Source organism: Eleutherodactylus coqui, chromosome 3 (assembly GCF_035609145.1).
Source record: "Eleutherodactylus coqui strain aEleCoq1 chromosome 3, aEleCoq1.hap1, whole genome shotgun sequence".
NCBI classification, from domain to species: domain Eukaryota; kingdom Metazoa; phylum Chordata; class Amphibia; order Anura; family Eleutherodactylidae; genus Eleutherodactylus; species Eleutherodactylus coqui.
Window position 1 is genome coordinate 16,425,910 of NC_089839.1, and position 27,907 is coordinate 16,453,816.

General features: G+C 43.1%; 1 protein-coding gene across 1 annotated transcript in view; it reads right to left on the reverse strand.

Annotated features, from left to right (window-relative positions):
• LOC136620421 (calpain-8-like) overlaps positions 1–18,557 on the reverse strand; it is a 28,365-nt gene extending 9,808 nt beyond the window's left edge. The window contains exons 1-11 of the mRNA XM_066595181.1: positions 18,321–18,557; positions 15,853–15,922; positions 14,054–14,175; positions 11,274–11,407; positions 10,658–10,826; positions 7,896–7,979; positions 6,304–6,389; positions 5,701–5,775; positions 3,344–3,504; positions 1,153–1,328; positions 695–706 (exon numbers count right to left, since the gene is read on the reverse strand). Coding sequence (XP_066451278.1) covers positions 695–706; positions 1,153–1,328; positions 3,344–3,504; positions 5,701–5,775; positions 6,304–6,389; positions 7,896–7,979; positions 10,658–10,826; positions 11,274–11,407; positions 14,054–14,175; positions 15,853–15,922; positions 18,321–18,557 — 1,326 coding nt within the window. The remainder of the gene's footprint in view (positions 1–694; positions 707–1,152; positions 1,329–3,343; positions 3,505–5,700; positions 5,776–6,303; positions 6,390–7,895; positions 7,980–10,657; positions 10,827–11,273; positions 11,408–14,053; positions 14,176–15,852; positions 15,923–18,320) is intronic.
• Positions 18,558–27,907: the final 9,350 nt, after the last annotated feature.

The window sequence follows — 27,907 nt, forward strand, 5'->3', positions numbered from 1 at the left end:
ATGGTGGTTCTGTGTTATCTATATTTGGGTATCCTCTCTCAGTGTAATCCTGCCTGTGATGATAATGGAATGACTGCTAAGAGGTTTTCTTTACAAAGCAGGAAGATTCAGATTATTATTAAGCCTAGTGGTTGGCGGGAGAACTGTAGGGCATTAAAATAAAAAAAAAATCACCAAAAGTTCTTTAAAAAAATCTGTTTAACATAAAAACTACATTTATGCAAGAGGTCGTTTTCTCATTACAAAATTCCTATTAATATAGTTAGTGCGTTAAATGGAAAGTGCCATTTAGAAAACCATTTGCATATCCCCTGCTAGGAAATTCTAGGGTAAGAGTGGGGTCTTCTGATCAGGGTCCTCACCCCTTGGAGCCACAGTAGTGAGTGATTACTAAGACCATCTCTCTCTCTCGAGGACCTTTCCTGTTCAGCATTAGACTGACATCACATTGATGTGAATAGACACCGTGCAATGCTTCTTTTCTCCTGTGGTGGCACTACAGGGAAAAAGAATCCTTATTGCCAGGTTTGCCCCAAGTAGGGATTATCCAAAGTGAAGACCTCTTTTAATAACTCACATACCAAATCCAACATTGCTCATCCATTAAAACAGTGATGCAGTGAAACAATAAGTCTGTCAACAGTAAATGTATCAGAAAATCAGTGTGAAGACTGAGTACTGAAAATCATTGTACCTCTTCGGGAACCTGTGAAACAGAAACAGAATTTTTAGAACATTCATATCACATTTATTAACATGTACAATATTTTTGTGAAATATGTAAAGCTTCCATGTCTGGAGTAAGAGGGACCAAAACACCCAAAATGGAATAAACTAATAGGCGCTTACAGCTCCCACTATACAGTTCTCAAAACCAGTCTGTGGGGGTGTATACTGTGACTTGTATCCAGCTGAAAAGGACACTTGAGCTGTTGTCTGTGTGTCAAATACTCTCAGCCAATCACCATTGCTGAGTTCATAACAGCTGATGCTGATTGGATAAAGAACTGGGCCAACCAACACAATGCTCCTCCCACAAGTCCTTTTCAGTTGAATATTAGAACAGTATACAACCACTAAATAAGAGATCTTAGCGCCCAGTAGTGCACCCATTTATGGATAAAGGTATTTTATGCGCCAGCATCTACCTACCCGGTACACGGCGTAGCCGATAGTTAACAGGGCTTCTCCTAATTTTTTCTGTCGTCTACGAAACTTCTGCATTAGTCCCACAATAACCGTACAGCAAGGGTCATCTGTAGGTCCATCATGGTCATGATCTGGATCTGTCAGCCTAATCCGGAACTGGGGATTTGTCCAAAATGTTTCTGCATGTAAAGAAAGTATGAATTGTAAGATAAGATTACTTTTGTCATGTAATTAAAATAAAAAATAGGTTTGCTGTACAAATAAATTTAGAAATTTATAAAATATGAAACATTAAAGGTTATGTCCTGTTATGTATAGAGTTAATATCATATACATTAACAACTGAGTCACTGCGTACATACATTACTTATCCTGTACTGATCCTCAGTTCCATCCTGTATTATACTCCAGAGCTGCACTCACTATTCTGCTGGTGGAGTCACTGTGTACATACATTACTTATCCTGTACTGATCCTGAGTTACATCCTGTATTATACCCCAGAGCTGCACTCACTATTCTGCTGGTGGAGTCACTGTGTACATACATTAGTTATCCTGTACTGATCCGGAGTTACATCCTGTATTATACCCCAGAGCTGCACTCGCTATTCTGCTGGTAGAGTCACTGTGTACATACATTACTTATCCTGTACTGATCCTGAGTTACATCCTGTATTATACTCCAGAGCTGCACTCACTATTCTGCTGGTGGAGTCACTGTGTACATACATTACTTATCCTGTACTGCTCCTGAGTTACATCCTGTATTATATTCCAGAGCTGCACTCACTATTCTGCCGGTGGAGTCACTGTGCACATACATTACTGATCCTGTACTGACCCTGAGTTACATCCTGTATTATATTCCAGAGCTGCACTCACTATTCTGCTGGTGGAGTCACTGTGTACATACATTACTTATCCTGTGCTGATCCTGAGATACATCCTGTTTTATAATCCAGAGCTGCACTCACTATTCTGCCGGTGGAGTCACTGTGTATATACATTACCTATCCTATGCTGATCCTGAGTTACATCCTGTATTATACTCCAGAGCTGCAGTCCCTATTCGACTAATGGAATCACTGTGTACACACAATACTTATCCTGTACTGATTCTCAGTTACACCCACTCGCTATTCTGCTGGTGGAGTCACTATGTACATACATTACTTATCCTGTACTGATCCTGAGTTACATCCTCTATTATACTCCAGAGCTGCATTCACTATTCTGCTGGTGGAGACACTGTGTACATGTTACTTATTCTGTACTGATCCTGAGTTACATCCTGTATTATACTCCAGAGCTGCACTCGCTATTCTGCTGGTTGAGTCACTGTGTACATACATTATGTATTCTGTACTGATCCTGAGTTACATCCTGTATTATACTCCAGAGCTGCACTCACTTCTCTACTAGTGGAATCACTGTGTACACACATTACTTATCCTGTACTGATCCTGAGTTACATCCACTCACTATTTTGCTATTGGAGTCACTGTGTTATCCATTATACATTACTTATCCTGTACTGATGCTGAGTTACATCCTGTATTGTACTCAAGAGCTGCACTCATTATTCTGCTGGTAGAATCGCTGGTTGCACATCTATAAAATTTTTAATGCCAGTTTTCTGACATAAAAAAGTCGTAATTGTTGCATACACGCCCAAATGGTAGTTGCCTCTTGGGACTTTTACACTGGGCCTCACGACTTTGTCAAAAAGTAGGCATGGACTAGATTTTGGTGGCATGGCTATACGTGGCCCATCACATTTACTATAATGTATGTCAGAAACTGGCATACATGGTAGCAGAATCCGACACCAGTTCAAAGCTGGCCTAGGTTTCACTCTGGCACATAGAGGTGCCAACTATGCATAGTTTAATTAGACTGAAGTGCATATGCATTACTTATCGGGTACTATACTGCAGAGCTGCACTCACTATTCTGCTACTTTCTTTTAAACTGTAAGCAAGCTTCTCATGAAACACCCCTGTAACAGCTTGGAGAGTGGCAGTAAGTTTTACCTTATTGGATGCACTGTATAAAGATGTCACTTCCTAGAATGCAAATTACCAGCAAAGGATTCTGGTTGATTTCTGCTCTGAAGCCTGCAGAGTTATGAATGCAGCTTTGAATGCATTTTTACATTGACAATGTGTACTGACACCGCAATAGGCATATCACCTGGGTAGTCCTGACACCCTCCTGCTGTAGATCCCCGGATCCAGTTGCCATTGAACATAGTTGTGCTCCACTTGTGCTGCTCTTTACTGGTCAGGCTGTCAGGGTGCAAATTACAGATGTCCAGCCGAGTGAATTCCTTTATCCAGTCTGAATAAGACATCCTGCAACCATGACATTACAGAATCACACAGAGATATGCAGGATATCCCATCCAGCAAGCAGTATCCTTCTACTGTGTCATCCATGCTTGCTGTCAGTGAATGGAACACGTCTTTGTTAAAACCAGAGGTTAAAAATGTGTACGGACCTAATACTTCTCACAGCTAAGGGTTTGTTTAAATTGTCAGCAGAACAAATCTGACTCCTGGCTTCATTGTTGTTACATTTACTTGCACTGATACATTGTATCAGTCTGGAGTTCACTACAGCGTATGGCTCCTTCTTCTTCCATGACAAAACAATCCCAGGGATTACGTACCTGGACGCTACAGATATGGCTTCTGCCGCAGCTGGAACAGTGAACCCCAGGTTTCATCTTCCAACAGGACGGAGCGCCCCCCATCCCTCCCATTTTCACAATGTAGTCAGAAGTCAGCTCAATAGGCGACTTTCAAACAGAGGGATTGCAGATGGTGACCTTCCTTGTCCTCCATGTTCCCCGAACCTTACACCTTGTGATTAGAGTCTACATACCCCCCTTACCGCCCATGATGACCTGCGACATGCCAGAAGCCATTGCATCAGTCAGTCGTGATCCGCTACAACCTGTACGGCAGAAACATGACTCCAGGCTCCATGTGTCCAATGACAAAAGGCGTCGCACTGACACCGCGGAGGAGGGAAACATTTTTGATGTTGTGCAAAAAGCCTTTTTGAGTTTTTGTTTCCATCTATATCAAATTTACGTATCTGAGTGCCAATAAAGGGATTTTCCAGGCACAAATACCATTGATGACCTGTCCTCAGTCATCAATAGTTGATTGGCTGGTAACCGCTACTCAAGAACCCAGCAGGTCAGCTAATCGGGTGCCTGCTGTTAGTTGGAGCGCAAGCTGTTGCTCCGCTCACTGTATGGTGCTACTGCTGTAAGGTTATCACGAAGTAGCACTATTACTGTGAGAGAGTCACTATAACTGTGAGTGGATAGTACCGGGCACTATGGTTGTAAGGGGTCACTATGAGAGGACACTAATGGGCAATATTGCTGTGAAGAGTCACTAAGGGGCACTATCACTGTGAGAGGGTCACTGAGGAGCATTATTACCATGAGGAGGTCACTGAGGAACACTTACTATGAAATGATCACTAAAGGGCACTATTACTGTGAGGAGGCACTACTGTGTACTATTACAGTGGAGGGGGTCACTTAGGGAGGGCACTATTACTGTGAGCGGTCACTACTGTGTACTATTACAGTGGAGGGGTCACTTAGGGAGGGCACTATTACTGTGAGCGGTCACTACTGTGTACTATTACAGTGGAGGGGTCACTGAGGGAGGGCACTATTACTATGAGTGGACAGTAATGAGCACTATTACTGTGAGAGGGTTACTGAGGGGCACTATTACTTTGTAAGGGACACTAAGGAGCACTATTACTGTAAGGGAGTCATTGAGGAGCAGTATTACTATCAGATAATCACTAAGGAGCACAATTACTGTGGGAAGGTCACTAAGGGGCACTATTACTGTGAGGGGGGTACTAAAGAACACTTAATGTGAGAGGGTCCATTTCACTGTGAGTGAACTGTAACAGGCATTATTAATGTGAGGGGCCACTAAGGGCCACTGTTACTATGAGGGGACACTAACTGGCACTTTTAGTGTGAGGGTTCAGTAAGGGGCATTACTACTGCGAGAGGACCACTAAGGGGTACTATTACTATGAAATAATCACTAAAGGGCACTATTACTGTGAGGTGATAACTAAGGGACACTATTACTGCAAGAGGGTTATTAAGGCGGTCTATTACTGTAAGAGGGCCAATGAGGGGCACTATTACTGTGCTAGGGACACTAAGGGGCACTATTACTGTTAGAGGGTCACTGAAGTGCACTGTAACTGTGAGAAGGTCATTAACAGGCACTATTACTGTGAGGTGATTACTAAGGGGTACTAGTGCTGTTCATTGAGGGGCACTATTACTGTAAGGGGGTCACTAAAGGGTACTATTACTGTGCTAGGGACACTAAGGGGCGCTATTACTGTGAGGTGACACAAAGAGCGTGGCTTCATGTAAAAGGGCATGTCCTAATGTGAAAAAGAACATTAGCTGTGCTACGTATGCCACAAAAATGGGCCCTCTTTTCACTGTTTAAAGGTTGGGAGATAAGCATGCGGATGATCGGCGCTCTCACCAGAATTCTCCATCATCGGCCTTGTGGTCCAGAACTGCTCTTACTTTTGGATCTACATCATTCCACTCTGAGGATCTAGAATAGAGAAAAGCAGAAATCACTGGATGTCCAGAATGTTCTCCTATATATCGATCCATATTCCTGTAGACTGTGGCCGACATTGTGTTAGTCTACTTATAGATGCTGCCACATGGTACTTGCTTAACAGCATTCTTTTCCTCTCTGTCCACTGATATACACCTGTGTGATAGGCTAAGTCAAGTGAAGAATACTGTTTCTCCTTGTAGAGAGCACATAGTAGATGTAAGGAGACTTATACACCATGCAACGCTCTCCTAGAAATTTAGCATGCATATGGAAGATAGTATAATGCCTCTGCAGTGCCACCTACTGGAAGGTAGCTTCCATTCCAGGCAAAGGCCGACCTTCTAAGAAGCCCTGCAATATGACTAAGAATCCTTATATCATATTGCAAGGCCTGTTAGAAGGTCGGAAAGTGACTTATAGGGAAGCTACCTTCCAGTAGGGGGCACAGCAGAGACATTGCATGATCTCATATTTGCATAATATGAGATAGAAAGAGTATGTGAATTCCATATTTACTCATCACTCCAGGGTCCATTCCATTCATAATCTCCCCAGGGATTCCTCACTCTAACCAGCTGCACATTCTTTCCTTTGTAGGGAACCTGGAGGTGAGAAGGAGAGATAAATGTCATATATAATCATTCCCTACAATCATGGAGCTAAAGGCTATAGAAACCTTTGTGCATGAAAAATCAGACCACGCATATCTTAAGTCTCTGCAAAAAAAAGAAATTATGCACTTATCTGCTTTTTGCTTTGAGTTTTCATTCTGATGCACATAGAAAACATCATACTTGCTTTGCCTCAAGTCCTCCATTGAGATTTCTGGCTGGGGGCATTCCCAGCACTGACTAGCACCAGCTCACCTTTCCCTCTCCTCTCCTCTGCCATAGGCTGTGTAGCCATGCCCCCTCAATACTGCACATTGCTATTGAGAAGGTACAGGTCCATAAAATGGAAGAATCTGTCTCAAAATGGCCGCTAGATACAAAATGGAGCATTATAAGATGTAAATAAGCTTGTGCGTAGTGAAACAATAATTCAAGCAGAAATAACTTTAGAGCATGAGATTCGGTGCAATGTCTAATGATTTGTTTTTATTCTTCCGAGAACCAAGCCTGAAAAAATCATTATCAGAAGAAACCCTCCCACGCCCTGAGCTCTGGGAAAAGAACGAATCGTGCTAATAAGATGCTGCGACCATCCAAACTCACAAGGGAGGACGAGATAACATTAACATTTGAAGGATATTTCATATATATTCTCACACTATGCTGTAATGTTTTATTTTTTAACCCAATGAGATTAAAGTCGTGACTAATGACGTATTCCTTTCCTGTATTGAGAAACGCTATGAAAAGTTAATAAAGATTCAGAGTACGTACGCCTTAAGCAGAGTGAGCTATATACTTGCCGGGGCTCTCTCTACGTATCTGAGGAGAACTAGAAACCGACTCTTTGTGTGGTTCTTGGCCTCCGTGGTGCACCGGATACGAATTGATTTGGAACCCAAGGCTTGAAAGGTTAATGTGACCTAGCGGTCCTTAACACTATCTCTCAGTTTACTATCTCCTAGTGGAGGCTACATTGGTGGTGGTGGAGGAGATAAGCACTGTGTAGTTGACTACAACACAATGCTATCCCTAGATCAAATGACAAGGTGGTGAGAGATGAGCTCCACTAAAAATGGAGCATAATTTTACTATGGGTAGGTGGGGAAGAGGATGATGTAGATGGAGAGTGTTACGACCAGCGGGTGCGGACCCACTGTATCAACTTACCGGTTTGACTTTGGGCTAAACCTGAGGGCGTTATCCTGATGGTTCCCCACTAGTAACGCTTAAGCCTTGTACAGGGATCTGGCCTTTGCTGCGGGGAACCGAACAGGCCGCTACTCCTGAAATAGTCCCGGTGTAGTTGGCGGCTAACCCACGGGGGTCAGTGACACTGAGATAGGCCGAAGCGCACAGTCATGTAGTGTTTTAGACTACTGATGCATACTTAGCATAGGGAATATCAAGTAGTCAGAGAAGTAATCCTCTGCCCGCTAGAAGAACATTCCTGTTTCTTTTGGGTACCCCCTGGTAAATGTTACTGGTTCGCTTTACCTCTTCAGCACCAGTGATGGAATATGCGTGTCCTTTCACCAGATGCCGGGTCGTTAATGCTTGATCTTCTTTAGGATTTTTTATCTGTTTGAAAGAAAATGTGAAAATTTCAGGAAAAAAACTAACAAAATGTATTGCCTGCTAATAACTTTTTCCACTAGGGGGAGCCAGAGTAACAATTATATCATATATACAATCTATAGTTTGTTTACAGGATTACCAAAAATGATGCATGTCACTTGGGGATGAACAGCAACAAAAGCAGTTAGAAGGATATCCTGATCCCCCTTGGGCTATTTGGGTGGAAACTCAATACCAGCTAAACAAAACTTTTATTGGTCGATCCCCAAATCTGAGACCAGTCCTCATCAGTAAGACTGTTTCCCATATCCGTCTCCCATCCAGAGACATACGTCAATTGTGCACGATAGGAAGAGTGGACCAGTCTGGAATATATTTGTGAGATAAGGCCCCTAGCATGCAGGTATTTAACCCCTTATTGCCACAGGACGTAAGTTTACGTCATGGCTGCAGGGTAGTTAAGGAACAGGATGTAAATGAACGTCTTTTGATGGCGCAGGTTCAGAAGCTGAGCCTGCGCCATTCCGCAGTGTGAGTCGGCTGTTACCAATAGCCAGCCTCCAGCTGCAACAGTGGGAAAACATAAGAGCAGTGATCCCTGCCGTTAACCCTCTACGTACTGCAATCTATTTAGATTGCTGCATGTAAAGGGTTTACAGAGGGAGTGCGCTCCCTCTGGGACGTCATCGAACCCCTGCAATGTAATGGTGGAGGGACAATGGCATGCCAAGGCAACAAGATACAATATACTGGTGTCTTAGCTTGCCATTGCCTATGATCACTATTGTAAGCGATAAGGCATTGCAGTACAGAAGTCCTGCAATGCATTATCAGAGCTGTTAGGGTTCAAGTCCCCTACAGGGATGTAAAAATTGCAAAAAATAAAATAAAATTAGTGTAAAAAAAACATTAAAAAAATAAAGCAAAAATGTATTTGGGCATTTTCCCCTATTTGTAAAAAAAACAAAACAAAACACATATTTGGTATCATTGTGTCCATAGTGACCTGTAAAATAAATTGAACAAACTGAGGCAAAATGCTTATTTAGTTTGTTTTGCCTCCCAAAAAAATGCAATTAAAGCACGCAAAAAGTAAAGCCCTCACAGAACTCTGACCACGGAGAAATAAAGAAGTTATGGGACCTTGAATGCAACGATGTTAAAATAATGATTTCTAAAAAAAAATGGGTCTTATTGTGCAGAAGTGGAAAAGTCTAAAAAGTCTAATAATTTTGGTATCATAATCGTACCGACCTGCAGAGAAAATGTATCACGCCATTTAGGCTGCGCGATTAACGCTGTAAAAGAACTAGATATAACAATGGCAGAATTGATGCGTTTTCTCTTCTTGCTCTCAAGAGAAACATTAATAAAAGTTTTACAATAAATTATTAGATGCCCCCAAAAATGGTACCAAGTCTCAAGCAGAAAGTCTCAAAGGGCGTTAGAGTCAGTGGGGGGGTCTTATTCTTAGGCCGCTCTCACACAGGCATTAGCAAAATCGCGTTCGATAATGAAGAGCTAAAACGCACGAAAATAGAGCTGACATCCCCAGAGGTCTTCAGACAAGATGGCGCCTGCCTGTCTCCTCATCCACGTGCCATCTGGAAGCAGGACCCGTCCTGTTAAGTCCTCCCAGTGCCGGTGAGTCCCCAGGGAAGGCAAAGAGGCCCTCACCAACCGGGTTGTACTCACCCAGTAACTTGGGGGAAGCACAGGCTGCGCTGGCAGCGGACGGCTCCGGGGTCCCAGCACTGGAGTTCGGGATTCAACCGCAGTGTGGTTCAGAGGAGAGTGGCAGTTGTTCCTCCCACTGAAAGGTGTAACGTACTCCTCTGGGTACAGGGAGAACCGCGGAGGCCACCATGGGTCCTCACACTACTGATGCCGGGCCAGATATTAGTCTTCATATTGATTCAGAGCAGGATCTCTGCCGCCATGTATCCATCCTTGCTGGTGTTTAAGATATACCCTCATATATGTAATTATTATTATATTGCGGCTGCTTTGACCACAAAAGGAAGATAATGCCATGTAAAGGCCCATCCAAATGTTTTATGGACCTATATGATGGATGCCGTTTATAGTTTGTCTACTTGAGGGAGCCAATGATCCATGTCTATAATTATTATTATATTGTTCCTACATGAGAGAGACAATGAACCATCCAAATGCCATAATTGGCTTATTGGATGGCTGCAGTATACACTTTGCCCACTTGAGAAGCCAAAATTGCAGACTATATCAAGGCTATAGTTCAGGGCTTTTCCACAAGAGGGAGGCAGTGATCTCATATTTGTAGTAGCTACAGATTTTAGATTATAACTGCAGTTTATGCTTTCACCACTGGAGGGAGATAGTGCACCACATATTTGAATATCTATATACTGGATATTGTTGTTGTGCCACATTATGGGGACAGTGAACCACATTTTTAATGTCTATATACCCAATCCCAGCAGTGCTCCAGATTCCTGAATTTTGGGCCATCACTCCTCTACCTCCTGCTGCAGAAGAGTGAGGTATAGAAGGCGAGCCTAAGCCTGGTACTGTTACTGAGCTTGTGATTGGCATGGTATATGGGCTGCCTATGCTGCACTTGTAGTTGGGAGTAGTTTTGCAGTATACCTTGGGGAGATCTATCTATTAAGGACGTCTTATATTATATAATTCCTTCTTACCTCAATTGAGCATCCGAGCAAGGACTCTGCCTTCACAGCTTTCTGCATAATCTGGTACAGATCATCCGGTGCTTTCTTTAGGTCATAAGTCTCGGAGATTCCTCCAGTGAAGTCTTCCATAGCCTCAATAGGGCTTCCTCCTGTCAGACCTTCATACGATCCATTCACTCTGCCAGCACATCACATGAACAGGGTTAATGAAGGAGCAATATGCTGTGATTTATCTACATTGTGCACTACATTCAATTCTCCACTAGATAGAGCCATTGAGCTAAATTATGAATTACTGGTTGCCTGCAGCCACCACTAGGGGGAGCTGACTGCATATGGAAATACACAGAACTCACCAGTACATCCATATTCATTGTATTCCCCCTAGTGGTGGTCACCACTTCATGTAACTCTGTGGTTGGTCATTTGGATCTCTCTAAAAAATGGAGCTCTGACCTTCATAAAGACACATGAGATTAATCAGAACTAAATCTTGGACCTAACTAACACAGTGTTCACATCTGACATGCATTATAGTAGCTGTTCAGTGATGTACATCTAGGGGGTATGTCTATTCGTCAAATACATGTCCTACACCCACACTGGTTGGAGGTTGTGGACTTACTTGGCATAGGCCTTCTCCAGCAGAGGACTCCAGAACTCATCACCCTTGGCTGACTGGACAAACTCCAGACGGCCATCTTTTGTGGGTAGCAGATCATCCACGACGACTTCCACCCACTCACCATATCGCCAGAACTAGAATATGGAAGGACATTGCAGTAAAATGAACAGAATCCTAAATCTTCATCTATGTGAGTAATGATGCTCAGACTTTTCTTTACTTATGTGCATCCTGATGAATCCACCTTCCCTGGCACAGGTCCAGATAAATTACATCCTAGGATACTAAAGGAACCAGTGGAGGTAATTGCTGAACCACGCGCCATAATCTTTGAAAATTCCTAGAGAACAGGGAAAGTCACAGAAGATTGGAAAAGGGCAAATATGTTTCCTCTCTTCAAAGAAGGGAAGAAAGTGGATCCAGGAAACTACAAGCCTGTGAGCCTGATTTCTATACCGGCAAAGTATCTCATACCATATGTATTGAAAAAATGACCAAATATGGGATTGACAAGGCAACTGTTAGGTGGATTCACAACTAACTGAGTGATCGTACTCAGAGTGGTAAGAAATCGCACATCCAATTGGAAGAATATGTCAAGTGGGAAGCCACAAGGACTGTCCTAGGCCCAGTGCTGTTCAACATTTTTCTAAATGATCTGGAGGAGGGAATTAAAGGGAAACTGATCAAATTTACCAATGACACAAAGCTAGGAGGGATAGCTAACACTAGAGAAGAGAGAGAGCATTCAAAAAGATCTAGAAAAGCTTGAACAGAATGGTATTTAACAAGGAAAAATGCAAAGTCCTACATCTGGGCAAGAAAAAGGACATACAGAATGGGAGGAATTGGGCTAAGCATCGGCACATGTGAAAAAGACTTGGGTATACTAATAGATCATAGACCGAACATGAGTCAACAATGTGATGCAGCAGCGAAAAAGGCAAACTAAATTCTGTGATGCATTAAGAGAAGCATAGAGTCTAGATCGCATGAGGTAATTATCCCCCTCTACTCTTCCTTAGTCAGACCTCATCTGGAATACTGGGTCCAGTTCTGGGCACCCCAATTTAAAAAAAGACATAGACAAACTGAAGCAAGTTCAGAGAAGAGTTACCAAGATGGTGAGCGGTCTGCAAATCATGTCCTATGAGGAACGGTTAAAGGATCTGGGAATGTTTAGCTTGCAAAAAAAAAGGGGAGGAGACTTAATAGCGGTCTACAAATATCTGAAGGGCTGTCACAGTACAGAGGGATCAGCCCTATTCTCATCTGCACATGGAAGACTAGAAGCAATGGGATGAAACTAAAAGGGAGGAGACACAGATTAGATATTAGACAGTGAGAGGATCAATGAGTGGAACAGGTTACCACGGGAGGTGGAGAGTTTTACTTCAATGGAAGTCTTCAAACAAGGGCTGGACAAATATCTGTCTGGGATGATTTGATGATCCTGCACTGAGCAGGGGGTTGGAGCAGATGACCCTGGTCCCTTCCAACTCTACCATTCTACGATTCTATGTCTTATACTCTATTTAATTGCACTGCTGCATTCAAAACTCAGCTAGTCTGAGGACAGATTTCTGGCTGCAGGATGCCACAGAGTTGTGCTACCCCCCCCCAGGTCTGCTCATACACACTACTTGTATTATGTGCTGCTACTATTCCTTCACACAGCTTGCGATATTTTCATGTGCATCTTGAAGAATCCTCCTTCCCTGGCACCGGTCTCAGCCCAGATCTCAGAACATCAGAGGGGAGGAGGATTCATCAAGATACACATGACGATGCCGCACGCTCCACCGTGGAAGTTTAGCAGTGCATAAAACAAGTAACTGTGGTCTCCTGCACACGAGCGGATTTGCATTGCGAAATCCGGGGAGAGGGATTCCGTCACTGGATTCTGCAGCAAATCCAGCCCATAGCATGCTATGACACTCGATTGCAGATTTTCGCTTACAGTTGAGAAACCGCAGTGAGCACTGCGGAAGTATCGTGGGACATGTGTCATCGCAGAGCGACGGCGGCTACTACGCATGTGCGACGGAGTGCCGGCAGGCACATCCGCTGTGCTGAACAGAAGACGCCGGACAGCTACGGATGGGTCACCGGCCCGGCACCAGGTCAAACTCTGCAGCAGGAATCCCACATGCAGGGCCGACCCGCCAGTGTGCAGGGGGTCTTAAAGAGCAATTGTTGTGGTAGTGAGCTTCTGATGCGGTTCCACCCATCTTAGTAGAGGAGATGGGAGTCCAAGTGTGACTAAACCTCCAATTTCTTGCAGCATCTAAAGAAGCAATATAACCTAATGCGGCCACATAGTGGGCACTATTACCCACTGGACATACGGAGAGGCACTATTACCTAATGGGGGAACTATTACCTTATTGTAACAAAGGGCTCTATTACCTTATGGGCATAAAAGCAGCACTATGACCTTATAGGAGCACAAAAGAGGCACTGATTTATATGGGGACACAAAGTAGGCACTATTACATTGCAGGGCACAAAGAGGGCACTGTATCTATGGAGGCATAAAGGGGGCACTAGGAACTATTACCCTATGGGACACACAAAGGGGACACTGTTACCCTGTGGGGCTAGTTTAACTTTGTGGCAGTAAGGGGGAATTCTTACCTTGTGATGGCACTTTAACTGTGGGGCACTGAAGGAGTAAGTGTGGGGCACTAAGGGCACATTCTTTTACCGTGTAGGAGTAATTAAAAAATTGCTCTCTCTAATTCTATAATATTAGCGAGGCCCGAATACGATCCTGTTACCTTGAAGTTGAAGATTCCGGCGTAGTCATTTTTTTCAAAACTCTGCTTCTCTGGAAGAACACGAGCCAAGAGGTTCGGTTCCAAAGTGAGAGACGCAACGGAAGCCAAGAACCAGCAGTCGCCTGTATGGAGTGGACATTAGATTTACTCAATGACCTGGAGCCACATCACAATGCCAGGCAGCTGCACAAAGCCGCAAACCCTTTTGAAAGAGCATTCTATTCTGGCCTCCACACCATTAACTACAGGATTATGCCCCTATTAAAATTAAAAAAAATTAAAAATAGGTGGTGAATTCACATGCCGTACTCCTTAGGCCGCTTTTACACGACCGTGAAAATCACACAAGGTTTGAGTGTTGCAAGATGCAATCTCCCACGTATGATAAATAAAACAAAGTTTGAAAAAAAATCTCGTATGTATATGAGCTCCATTCTTTTGAATGGGGTCATATATATAAGCAATTTTTTCTAGCATGACGTAAAAAAATTGCGGCATGTCCTATCTTTGTCCGTTCTCTCAGAACGCATCGCCCATTGTTTTCAAGTTTTCAATGGGGCCATAAAAACACATAGCACGATGGGAGATGCGAGGTTTCCCATTGAAAACAACAGGAAACACTTGCCGATCCGCCAACACTGCTGTAAGCCCGTGTAAAAAGCACGCTGGCGAGCGCGATATCGGTGAGGCTTCAAGGCCTGTGTGTAGGAAGCCTATGTATTACTTTTCTAGCACAGTCTATATTTCCCCGGTGTCACTGATCATCAGGTATTACCCAGCAGCTAATCCCCTAAATATACACCTTTAATAACCCTTTAACGACCGCCGATACGCCTTTTGATGGTCTGTATCAGCTGTATCTCAGGGCGATCTCACTTCATACACCACGGGAGTCGGCTGTTCATTACAGCAGGCACCCGGCGGCAACAGCTCCAATCGGCAGTGTGGCCAATTTTGGCTGTCAACCCTTTAAATGCCGCTGTCAATTCTGACAGCGGCATTTAAATCCCCTGAACAACGTTCAGTGATCCCGTATGGCCCCCCACGATGAGATCGCAGGGAACCGTGCGGGTGTCATGGCAGCCGGGGGCCTTCTGAAAAGCCCCAGGGCTGTCTTGGCAGACTGCCTATCAAGCCATTCCTGTGGGGTGGCTTGATAGACTGCCTTTCAGATTGCAGTATGATGTAATGCTGTGGCATTACATTAAACTATGGGAGTGATCAAAGCATCGCTAGTTGTGGCCCCCCTGGGGACTAAAAAAAAGTAAAAATAGGAAGAATAAAGTTTTACTAGTTATTGAAAAAAACAGTACTAAAAGTTTATAAAAAACCCTTTTGCCATATTTATAATAAAAGAATCTAAATAATAAAACAAAAATACATATTTTATATCGCTGTTTCCGTAAAAGTCAAATCTATCAAAGTAATGCATCATTTACCCCGCACGATGAACGTTATAAAAAAAAAAAATAAGGAACGCCAGAAATGCACTTTTTTGGTCAACAAAAAGTGATGAAAAAGCTGTATGTATTCCAAAATGATACCAACACAAACTACAGGTCATCCCACAAAAAATGAGCCCTTGTGCAAGTATGTCAATGGAAAAATAATAAAATTATTGGTCAATAGTGGATAAGAAGTCAGTTCCGAGGGGGTGGAGTCTGAGTCTCTTTGGTCATCTTTGTATCTCTATCCTCCGCCCCCTCGGGACCTAAAGTTTTGCCAAAAATGCTCTTACAATTGGCTTACAATGATTTCAACAATATCTACAACATCAGACCCGCGATCTTCTCACTCACCCAGATGCCCTTGGTGGATGTCTGAACGTGTTGCTCCATCGAAAATGAAATGCGGTTTCTCACAGATTTCCTAGAAAATGATGAGGTAAATGGCCAGTTAGTATAACAATGTAAGAACCACTGCACAAAATATAGTAGAAAACCCCGTAGCTACGGGATCTGGGGAGCAAATATTTAACGTCTATGGGCAGCCGAGTTGGGAGGTAGCAAAGATCACTACTTCCTTACTGCAAAACACCATTCATATCAATGTGCTATATAGGAGTTATACTGGATGATCCATAGGGTTGCTGTGTATAGTCTATAGGGTGTCCCTTCAGCTCCTTTACCACTAAGTCATTTTTCCACTGTTGACCCGCCGTTGGCTGAATAACTTTGGGATGCTGGACATTGGCAGTTTAGTCTCTGGCTATATATGAGGGGAATGTCTACGGAACTCTCCTCAGGTGGTATACCAGGCAGTATGCCAGGCGGTATGCCATGACAGCGCACCTGCCCACACTCAGCGCTATAGAATATCTGCATGCAAAATCTGTAGCATTTACAATGCGTTGACATACGTTACAGTTTTGAAATCCACACAATACCAATTGTTTACTGCAGATGTGTGCAGATTTACCCGTTTGTAATGCAGATCCCGCATTCTGTGTAGACTGCAGTAACCCCGTTAGCGTGCATTAACACGTGGCGGAAAGCAGAAAATTCACAGCGGTGGCGGGTGGAGTGCAGCAGTGGGATCCCTGTTGATTATGCCCCTAAAATGCCCAGTTACCCGAGGACAGGAAAGGTTAAAGTGGAGGGGTATGTAAGAGGGGTGATCCATGCCCGCCACCCCTCTTATTACAGCAGCGCTGCGGCTCTGCAGTAAACTCTGGATGGAGCTCTGAATCTCAGAATTCAAGTTAATCACAAGAAGAAGCTCTAACACAAGCCGATTCGCTAGAGGTCTACAGCCAGTATGTACCCTATGAGTGACGTGCTCCCACCAGTTACAATATGGAGTACCTAGGACATGGTTTGGCTGGTGAGGCCCCAGGACTGTTATATTGATAGGTGACACTATGGAGGAGTCATCCTTAATAGTTGTCGTCCAGGAATTGCTATCTTCTCTGTTGGCAGCACTTAACTCATCCTGAACTACTTCTCCTAATACCTGACAGACTAAATTCTTCTATTTTCACACCATCAATCGCTTCCTGGGCCACCGGACTCATCAAATAGCAGTTAGCTGCCTGGAGTTCTTACTTAGGATTTTTGGTCACAGGGGAAGCACGCCATTTACATTGTCGTCTTTAGTGGTTACTATTAGTTTTTTAGATTCTAAAGACTTTCTCCCACCGTAGAAAAATACAGTCAATCCAAGGGAACGGTGGGCATCAAGAGAGCAGAGTTCCCCCAGGACCCCCAATTCATCCAGGAGCCAATATGTATTTTTAGACAGCTTCCATAGGAGTGTGGTGCTGGGCTACTTTTTCGTGGCCCATACTATAGATGCTACGGTGATGATGTGAGGCATAATGTGTAGTTGTACATAATCTAATATATATACATCAACAATTTACACACATGAGTTCTGTCAAATTGCGATATGGAAAAAACTCACACAGGAAAATAACCCATTCATCTCAATAAGTTAATTTACATGAGCAATTTTTCAATTGCACCGATAGTGCAAGATCGAAAAATCACGGCATGTTCTATTTTGGGAGTTTCATTCCCCATTCTCTATTTTCTTGCTATTGGAACAACATCAGATTTTCACTCAGTGGCCCCAATAGTAATACTGCCCCTCTCAGTGGCCCCAGTATTAATACTGCCCCTCTCAGTGGCCCCAGTATTAATACTGCCCCTCTCAGTGGCCAAAGTATTAATACTGCCCCCTCTCAGTGGCCCCAGTGGTCATAATATGCCCCTTTAGTGGCTTGAATAGTAATAGTGCACCCCTTTAGTGGCCCCAATGGTAATAGTTACCCCAATAGTAGCCCCAATAATAATTGTGTACCCCCAATAGTGGCCCTAACAGTAATGGCGCATACCCATAGTGGCCCCAAAATTCATACTGTTCCAGTAGTGGCCCCAATAGTAATGGTGCAACCCCTTAGTGGCCTCAAAGGTGATAGTGCCACCAATAGTGAACCCAAAGGTAATAGTGGCCCCAAAAATAATAGTGCATCCCCAATAGTGGCCACAATAGTGGCCATTGATATGGCCAGTAAAAAATAAATACTGGCATTGGGAACTTACTTACCAGTCGTGTGACAACCCTAGGTCTACACAGTGTAATAAACTTTATGCCTCAAATCATCTGCATTCACTCAAGCAGTGTGAAGCTAGCTCTCTCAATCAAACATACAAGCCAACATCCTAAAATGTACTCTTCTTCATCACAGTGAATAATTTTCCTGAGCATGGATATTTGTATATATAGATTGCCGTCACATATATAAAATCAGTGCAGTATTTCTTACCGAGGGTCTCTTCCACTCAATTCCTGCAGTTTTTGGAGAGTTTGGTCCTAAGTCCTTGTAGCCCAGGGCAGAGTTACCTGCAGGAAACTTATCATCTCTGAAGAGCGTCTTGGATGCCAGGCACTTTGCCCGCAGTTCATCGTAGTCCTGATCTAAATACTTCACTGGGTTCTCGTAGGTACCAAGACCCTCAGCTACAGCCCTGTCTTTGGCAACCTTAGCTGCAACCGCCGCCATGATACCAGCACTGAGTGTCAGTTCTAGTGAATGTGACTGCCAGTGAGCTGGCAGCCGGAGGTATAAATAAGGGACCGGGCGCCGGGCGGGACGGCTCTGTAGTACTAGGTGGAGGCAGCAAATCTGGGAGCTTAATACAATAGTGTAAATATGTACACAAGACAGTCAGGTTGGAAAAAAAGTTATTATGACATATGACATAATATAATGTAGTTAACTGTTTAGACTCCACACTACCTGAGAATAAATGCAATTAGCGCTTAACCTGGCAAAAAATGCAACATAAAAATAGCATGACAGGCCTAGTTATAGTCACTGGGACCTATGCAGCCCATATGGTTATAAACAGTAACACAGTTCAGGTCTTATGGGGGTATGGTTATGGCGGCATCATCAGTTAGCCCCTAGCAACCACCCATTCTCGTTTGCCCAAGGAGGCAAGCTGATGACGTCATCGCCAGCTTGTGTAGTCTGCTAAAACTGCAGGATTCTCATTGAGAATTGTGCAGTTCTTGTGCATTAGTCATTCCTATGTGAAACACGATCAGTCTTTAAATGGCACGATAAGTGACCGAGATGGCGCTGGTTTTTATGCCGGCTGAAACCAAACGACAAGCGAGAACCCTACGATTCTTGCTCGTCGTTCAGTTGTTACCTGCATTGAAATTTATTGTTCAGTTTCGCTCGTATGAACGATTTTCTGAACAATAATCTAAACTAGGTATTATGCATACAAAAAAACAAAAGTCAGCACTTCGAACAAAACATTAAATGTCAGTGTGTGCCATGTAAGCCATGGCTGCAATAAATACAGTATCAGAAACACGCACCTCAACACTCATACATAGTAAATATCTGAATAAAATTGGACAACTCTTGTCCATACCAACCACATAACAATACAAGGTTCTTAGCACATATTTTGATCAAAGTATGTGGGCCCATCTGCCACACCTTGATCAAGACGTATTAACTTACTAGAGGTTGTCCATAACCAAAAGTAGATTTCAAGTTAAAAAAATGCTGTTCAAATGCTGTTGTTAGGAGGAGTCTCACCGCTGGGGGCGTTGGTTCCCGGCGTGGGCATGTTGGCCTTCCCAGTGTCGTCGGCGGTTGTGCGGACATCGCTGCTTGGGGTTCCCCCATGCTGGTGGGTCCACGGGCTGGTCGGCGGTACGGGTCCCGCCGCACGCGCGGGCGCGTCCGCCCTGGCTGGGCTCGGAGTTCCCCTGTTAGGAGGCTTGGCTGGAGGGAGGTCAGCTTTAGTGCATCACCGTCCGGCGCATCATCACGCTCGGCCCCGCCTTAGGCAGGGACTCCTGCATTTACTTTTGGCTGACACTGGAGTCCAGTGCCAGTGTTTGTTTTGGTCCTTTCCAGCTAACGCCCGTTACTCCAGTTCTGTCTCCAGTTGTCTGACTCGGTTATTCCTTGACTCTGAGCTTGTCTTTTCCCTCGGTCTGACGTTCCTTCTTGGTTTGACCCTGCTTATTCCTGACTCTGAGGTTTTGTGTTCCGTCAGTTGTTTTTTGTTAGTTGGTCTTTTCTGTCCCATCTTTCACGGGGTTTCCTTAGTGCAAAGTAGGGACCGCCGCCCAGTTGTCGTCCTGGGGTTTGGCAAAGGGGGGCAAGTAGACAGGGACAGGGGAGAGGGCTGGTGTAAGGACTTCCGTACCGTCTGGTTCCTAACCAGTCCTGACAGCTGTTTTTTATAATGTTTGCACTCTCAGATTAATGCTGAACATATATGTGACGGCAATTACTTGAGTTAATGGCTAATAAAAGATAAGTAGTAGAGATGAGTGAGCCTACTCGGTAAGGCAGTTACTTGAGCGAGTATTGCTCTTCTTGAGTAACTGCTTAGCGATCCAGGCAGGCTCTCTCACTCTTCCTCCCGCACCACTCCCCCCCGCCCCCCGCAGTCCACCCGAGCCTACTCGGATCACTAAGCAGTTAGTGGAGAAGAGCGATGCTCGCTCGAGTAACTGCCTTACCGAGTAGACTCGCTCATCTCTAATAAGTAGCTTTTTGCCAAAATTTTGATCTTTTCTGGTGGTAGTTTACAAATGCACAGGATGTATCGCATATAAATACTATAGCTCATGCTTTGGTTTGCCAACCATATTGGCTGGTTACAGTTTTTGCATATTTTTGTCCTTTTTTTGGTTGTGATGCACAGAACCTCTTACTAGCAATAAATAAATCATTATACACATAGAATTGACATCAATTTTAATATTCTCGAACTTGGTCAAGACGTATTACCTTGCTAGAGGTTGTCCATAACCAAAAGTAGATTTGAAGTTAAAGAAAGCTCACGTCAGGTGATGTATCATATATCTGTTCAAATGCTGCTTTTTAGAATGTTTGCACTCTCACAGTTATGATGAACATGGAGATGGAAAATTGATTATCGTCCATTAATCAATCACATTACTTGTGTTAATGGCTAATAAAAGACAAGTAGCTTTTCGCCAAAATTTTGATCTTTTCTGGTGGTAGTTGACTGCAACCTAAAATTATGATACAATTATGGACAATTAATGACTAAATGGATCTAATAAAACCAGATATGGTGATGGCCTAAGACCAAAACCAGAATATGGTGAAAAACTCAGGACCAAAACTCAGTAATGGACTTAAGACCAAAACTTGAACATGATTTAGAACTCAAAACCAACTAACACTTGGTGATAGACTTAGGGCCAAAACAAAGCACTGGACCTAAAACCAAAACCAGAAAATACTAATGGACCCAAAAACAAAACATGGTGGTAGAATTAGAATGAAAACCAAAACATGATGATGGTTTCAGAAACAAAACGTGGTGGATTCTTAGCTAAAACTAAAACATGGTGATGAACTAAAGACCAAAACCAGAACATGATGAAGGAAGTGGAACTAAAACATGCAATGAACTCAAGACCAATACATGATGATAGATTCAGAAACAAAACAAGGTAATGGATGCAGAACTAAAACAAAAATATGTTGATGGACTCAGGAACACCACCAAACATTTGTAAGGACCTAGGACTAAAAGAAACACATAGTGATAAACTCAGAACCAAAGCATGGTGATAGACTCAGGACCAAAAGCAAAACATGGTGTTGAACTCAAAATTAAATTATGGTGAAGGACTAAGGACCATATCGAAAACCTTATGAAGGACTAAGGACCAAAACCAAAGTAATGGATTTAGGACCAAAATTAAAACACAATGAAAGACTTAGGACCAAAACATGGTCCAGGTGATTGGTTTAGAACGAAAAAGCAAAACATGGTGATGGACTCAGGAACAAGACTAAAACATGTTGATGGACCTAAGACCAAAACTGCAACATGATGAAGAACTCAAAACTAAAACATGGTGATTGTAACAATCAGGTTCTGGGTTGGATCCTCCTGTTGTAACCAGTATTGGCCGATAGTGTAGTCAAGGTAGCCAGTGGTTGGTGCACAGGTGTAATGTACTGGAGTAGTACACTCTGTGGGGCAATGTATGTATATTTCTTAAAATGCTTTATTTGTTTGATACTCACATTTGCCCCTGCAAGCTAACCCTCTACATGTTACTGATTGTTCACACTAGTATGTTTACTAGTCTATCAATCACCTAGCCCAGGTATTTGCTAGCTAGACAGTAAGATGTTAGTGGACCTGTGGTTGGTAGACAAGCTGTGTACGCAGGTTGGTTTGGGTAAAGCAGATAGAAAAGAGAGGGGGTGGTGTAGTGGGGAGCAGTCTATAGAAACATGTAGACGAAAGAGACAGAAGCAAGACAAAGGGCAGTGCGGTGAGAAGGAGAAATGTGTGAGTACAACAAAGAGTATTGAATTAAGTAGAAAAAGACAGTTTATGGAAAGATTGAGGAAGACAACATCAATTAAAGAAATAGTAACTAAAGAGAAGAGAAAAGTCTTGTTTAAAGAAATAGTAACTAAAGGAAGAAAGAGAAACAGAAGGGCAAAGCATTGCATATAGGGAAGATTACCATGCTGATTTCAGTATTATAGAGCCAAGTGTACCAAATGACTACTGTCCTTGAATGCCTGCATGTTAATAGATATGTGTATCTACCTCAAGTAACAAAATAATGACAAATGTATGAAGCCTACTGAAAACCCTTTTCTCCAGCATAGTCAGGGTGAAGCCAGTGGTAGGTACGTGGTAAGTATTGGTTGCAGTACAATAGGAGCAGACAAGTAGCATAGTCAGGGTGAAACTAGTGGTCGGTACACAGATAGTATCGGTTGTAGTACAATAGGAGCAGGCAAGTAGCGCAGTCAGGTTGAAGCCAGTGGTTCGTACACAAGTCTATCCATTTGCAGTGTGAGGAGCGGTCAGTTAGGGGAGCTCTACTACAGGCTTGGAGCACAATAATCTCGCAAGAGAGGGAATGGCCAGGTTTATATAATGTAGCTAATCAAGGGACAGGGTGGGACGAGGTATTCAAAATGTCCATATCTAGCTTTAAAAGCCGTCTTCCATTCATTCCCTGGGCGGATCCATATGAAGTTATAGGCCCCTCCTAGATTGAGTTTGGTAAAGAAGTTTCCAGCAGTTCCGGTATTAAGGGAAGAGGGTAACAATTTTTGACAGTAACTTCATTTACTTCCCTATAGTCAATGCATAGCCACTAGGTCAAGCCTTGTTTTTCTAGAAAGAACAAAGGTGCCCCAGCTGGTGATGAAGGAGGTCAATTGAAACTTTCCTTTACATTTTCATCCAGGTATTCTCTGAGTACTTTTAATTGTGGTTCGGAAAGATTGTAAATTTGCCCGAAAGGAATGGTTGTTGCAGGGAGCAATTTTATTGGACAATCATATGGCCAATGAGGGGGTAGTTGGTCGGATTTATTCTTGCTCCAGACATCATTGAATTGCTGGTACTAAAGTGGAAACTTGTCAGAATTTTGCTGACAATCCTCAGAGGTTTGGGTATGTAATGACATCTCACATTTTTCTTTACAGTACTCAGAGGGGAAGGTAATGGTCCTTAAGTCTCAGCTGATGGAAGGATTGAAAACCAAGGGATTCCTAGAATAACTGGAAACTTGGGAGAAGGGATAAAATAGAAACTAACCGATTCTTGGTGATCAGGTTCAATAATGATTTCAAGTTCGATTGTCTCATGAGTTACAGGCCCCGAAGACAATGGTGATCCATCGATCGTTTCCAAATCGATGGGTATAGTTTTGGTCCTGATTGGAATGTTATTATCAAAAATGTAAAGTCCATGAAATTCCCTCTAGCTCCAGAACCTAACATAGGGGAGCATTGTAATTTTTAGTCCTGATTAGGACTTGTATGAGAATGACAAAGTGAAATGATGGAGGACGCATCTCATCTTTATCTTGAGTTACCGATGGGAGGGCCTTTGACACTGAACCCGGCTGTTTGGGAATCTCAGATTTCCCTATCGTCTTGGCACTGGTAAAGGCAATAATTTTTGGAACTTGTTGGGGCAATTAATAGCATAATGTTTCCCCACAATAGAGACATAGATTCTCCATACGGCACCATTCTCTGCTAAAAAAAAAAGGGGTTTGCGGATGACATCAATCTGCATTGGCTCGGGTTCAGTTTCAGTCCTTTGCTGTTAAACGCTGGTTGACTGAAAAAATAGGCAGGATTGTTCCCAAAAACCCGCAGCTTCTCCTTTCATTCCATGAGTTTCTGATCAGTTCGAATACATCACCAAATAAAAGTCTACTGGCTCAGATAATTCACGTTGAAACTCATTCTTCTGCGCGGCTAAGTTCCATATGGTATCAATCATCCAGCAACAAAATTCTGCCATATATTCAGCAACAGAGCATCACCCTTGTTGCAGGTTATGTAACCCACCCTCTGCTGTGGCACAGTGATTCAGGTCATCAAAGACTTGATGCATAGTGGTAGTGGAGTCATCGAGACTGTTGAAGAGGTTACTGTTAGTTTCCACATACGGTGAGGCCCATGCAACTGCCTCCTCTGTTAGGAGACTGACGATAAAAAAAATACCTTCTTCCTGTCACTGATAAACGGAGTAGGTTGCATATGGAAGTAGATACGCACTGGTTAAGTCGATACTGGCGACAGTCTCTACTGAATTCCGCTGGCAGAGGCATGCGGACATCTGAACCAAAACCAGAACATGGTGATGGACTCAGAACCAACACATTGCAATGAATTTAGAACTAAAACCAAAACATGGTAATTGACCCAAGACTGTAACCAATCATGGTGAAGGACCCAGGACTAAAACAAATTCATAGTGATAAACTCAGGACCAAAACGTGGTGATAGGCTCAGACTAAAAAACAAAACATAGTGATAATTTCAGAGCGAAAACTAAATTATGGTGAAGGACTTATCACCAGCCTGCCAGATCATCTTCCCAGGATTTTACGTCCATTCATAGGTAGTCTCCTTTGTGCAGGCCAGTGTACGCTACGTCACTAGTAACGTAGTTTACTGCCTATCAGAGAATAACAAATCGTATGTTGGGCTATTGCCGAGACTGCGCAACACTCGAGACAGCGTGCATATGCAGTCTTGGCAATAGCCCAGCATTCCCTGTTAGGCAGTGAACGTTACGTCACTGACCTGCAGAAAGGAGAATGCCGAGAATGAATGCTTCATAACAGGAAGAAGAGGATCCGGACGGCTAGAGGTGACATGACCCAGGGGACTGCAGGGGCCAGGAGAAGATCGGTGGGGATAAGATGTGGTAAGAAGACTGACGGGGGAGGAATTGGTAAATATTGAATTTTTTTTTAATGACAGAACCCCTTTGTTTAACCGTGAAAAGTTAAGTAGAGAGACCATATTAGACGTGCTACCCCCGATGGAGGAGACTTTTCTCCCGGACTTACCTGATGTTGGGAGAGGGAGGGGTGTTCTGATCTACCCCTGTATTATTCAGGACTTTAGAGGGTCCTCACTCCAACTTGGGGAATCCTCCTCATTGGGAGCCGTTACTGGACTGTGATCCCTCCCAACATAAACACAGGTCGACCAGGAGTGCAGAAGGAACTGTCGGTGGAACAGTGGTTGAATGGAGAAGTATGTTGATTTTTCTTGTTTTTTTTTAATGATTCCTCCTCACTGCCATCAGTATTGAAAATGTTGGAAAACCCCTTTAATGTCACATTTCAGGTTTACAAAGTGGTAGTTTTGGAGTCTGTTTTAGAGTTTAGAAAGAGGAGGAAGCTGGTTTTGGTTCTGCAAACAGGGCGGCTTTGACTTCTCTTAAAACTTATATGAGGAGTGCATATGAATTCAGTCATTTGCTATGGAAACCTGTGATATTTATGTGTGCCACCGGATACAGCTCAAAAATGAGTAATTTTAAAAAATTTGGTTTTCAACAGAACATGTGTAGTGACCTGGACTAGCACAACAGAATAGAAGTACATTACCTGCAAATTAAAAGTAAGTGTTCTAACTAGCAGTTCTTTTAACAAAGGTTAGTTATGCTGGACTTCATTTAATAAGAAGAGGGAGAAACTAAATAGTTTAGGTTGTTTGAGCACCATCGTAAATCATGTAGCTGCTGAGCTCTGACAAGCCCCCACCACAGAGTGAGAAAAAAGGAGGGGATTTCTGTCTCATTTTGTGTTGCGTAGTTAGAAATTATAAGTCTTGGGAGACAGAAGTCATGGGGTGTTCGGAGGGAGTCTGTAAAGAGGTCAGTCAGAGTAGAGAGAGATGGAGAGTAAGAAGCAGGTTGGAGGAATGGCCGCAGCTAGGCTTCCTTCTCCTCTGTCCTGCTGTAATTAGAGATGCATTATGTAAACATTCAAGAAATCCTGTGTGTAGCAGCTAATAAATCACCCCAACACTGAAAGAAACAGTTTTATTTTTCCAAACCTGATGTCCGCTCAAGCCAACTCTGCTTTCTACCAGACAGCAACACAGACACAAGCTTCAGACAAGCAGTAGAGAATGTTTATTGGATTTTTGTGAGTACTAGAGTAATATTAGCTAGTGTTTCAGGTTGGCAAAACTGTCAGTGGGATTGATAAGGGGTTAATGTTCAGTTATCGTCAGTCTCTCTATATAGCTCCCCCCTTAGCTCAGATGCTGCCTCCATGAAGCTGATTTATCTGTGCAAAAAGTGTTAAACTGTGTATATGCATGTTGTATATGTAATTTGCTGGCATTTAATATTATTACAGACAGCCACGTGCCTGAAAGTAAATGGTGTGCCTGTCGTTTACTTACATATGTGTGTTCGTCTTATTTCACTTCCAAGCACTTTGGCGTCACGATCACCTAATTCCATTAGTTGTGTAGATCCTGTTGTATATCTTCAATGGTGCGCAAGATTACAAAGTGCGTGCTGCACTTATCGCCACCATGACATGGCTTCTCAGCTACTTCTTAAAAACCACTCAGAGAGTGCTGTCCTTTTTCCGCTTGTTGCACATGTTCCCCAAACTTCTGTGGCTTATTTATATGGAGCATATTGTAGGCGACTTTTCCTATGCTTTTGTGTCAGTAGAGGTGTATATCTTGGAGTGACCTTCAGTATTTAGTATGTGCCTTACAGTGCAAACAGAAATCTTAGTGCCTGCTGCCACTAAATCTTGCTGTAGGCGTCTTGCAGTCACTGGAGGGTTTTTGAACATCTAACTCCTCAGGAATATATTCGCATCTGGTGATAGCGCCCCCTTTCTGCCATGTCCAGGTAATGCAGCCAGTGTTCCTTTAATTTTGAACTTGTGAGCTGCTTCCAGCTGTATATTTGACATCCAAATAAGTGACTGCCTAAAGAGTTTTTGGATATTATACAATGTAATTTTGAAGAGATGATCACTTCAGACATGCTAAGCGTTTTTAAAAGGGACATCTGTAAAAATTTAAAAAGATTCCTTCTTGAAATTCCAAATTCTAACTGAAGCTCAGAATTGTATTTCAATAGAAGACAATAGAGGCGGAAAAAAACGCAATTTGCTAGCGGAAAGCTCAATCCCCAAGCATAGAATATTATCTCGTTGCCAAAGGAAGGGAAATTCAAGCTGGAAAGATTTTTTAAAGTTTCTCTATAATATTAATGCCAAAAAGTAATGATTTATTAATTATTAAGTTTATAATAGGAGATTTGACTAAAATAAGGTCGGGCTCACACGACTGGGTCGGATTCCGCATGTGGGAGACCCGCAGTGGATTACGGCTGTGAACCTTACTTGCACAATTGTATTGCGTATGACCACGGAGGCATGCAGGCGGTCATGCGCACTACAGGTTTTTTTTCTTTGTTTGTATTTCCCACGCTACTTAGTGATGACGCAGGTTTGTTAATTGCGAATGGGCCCCGGGTCGCACGCATCCATTGACATCAATCAAGGCCGTCCATGTGG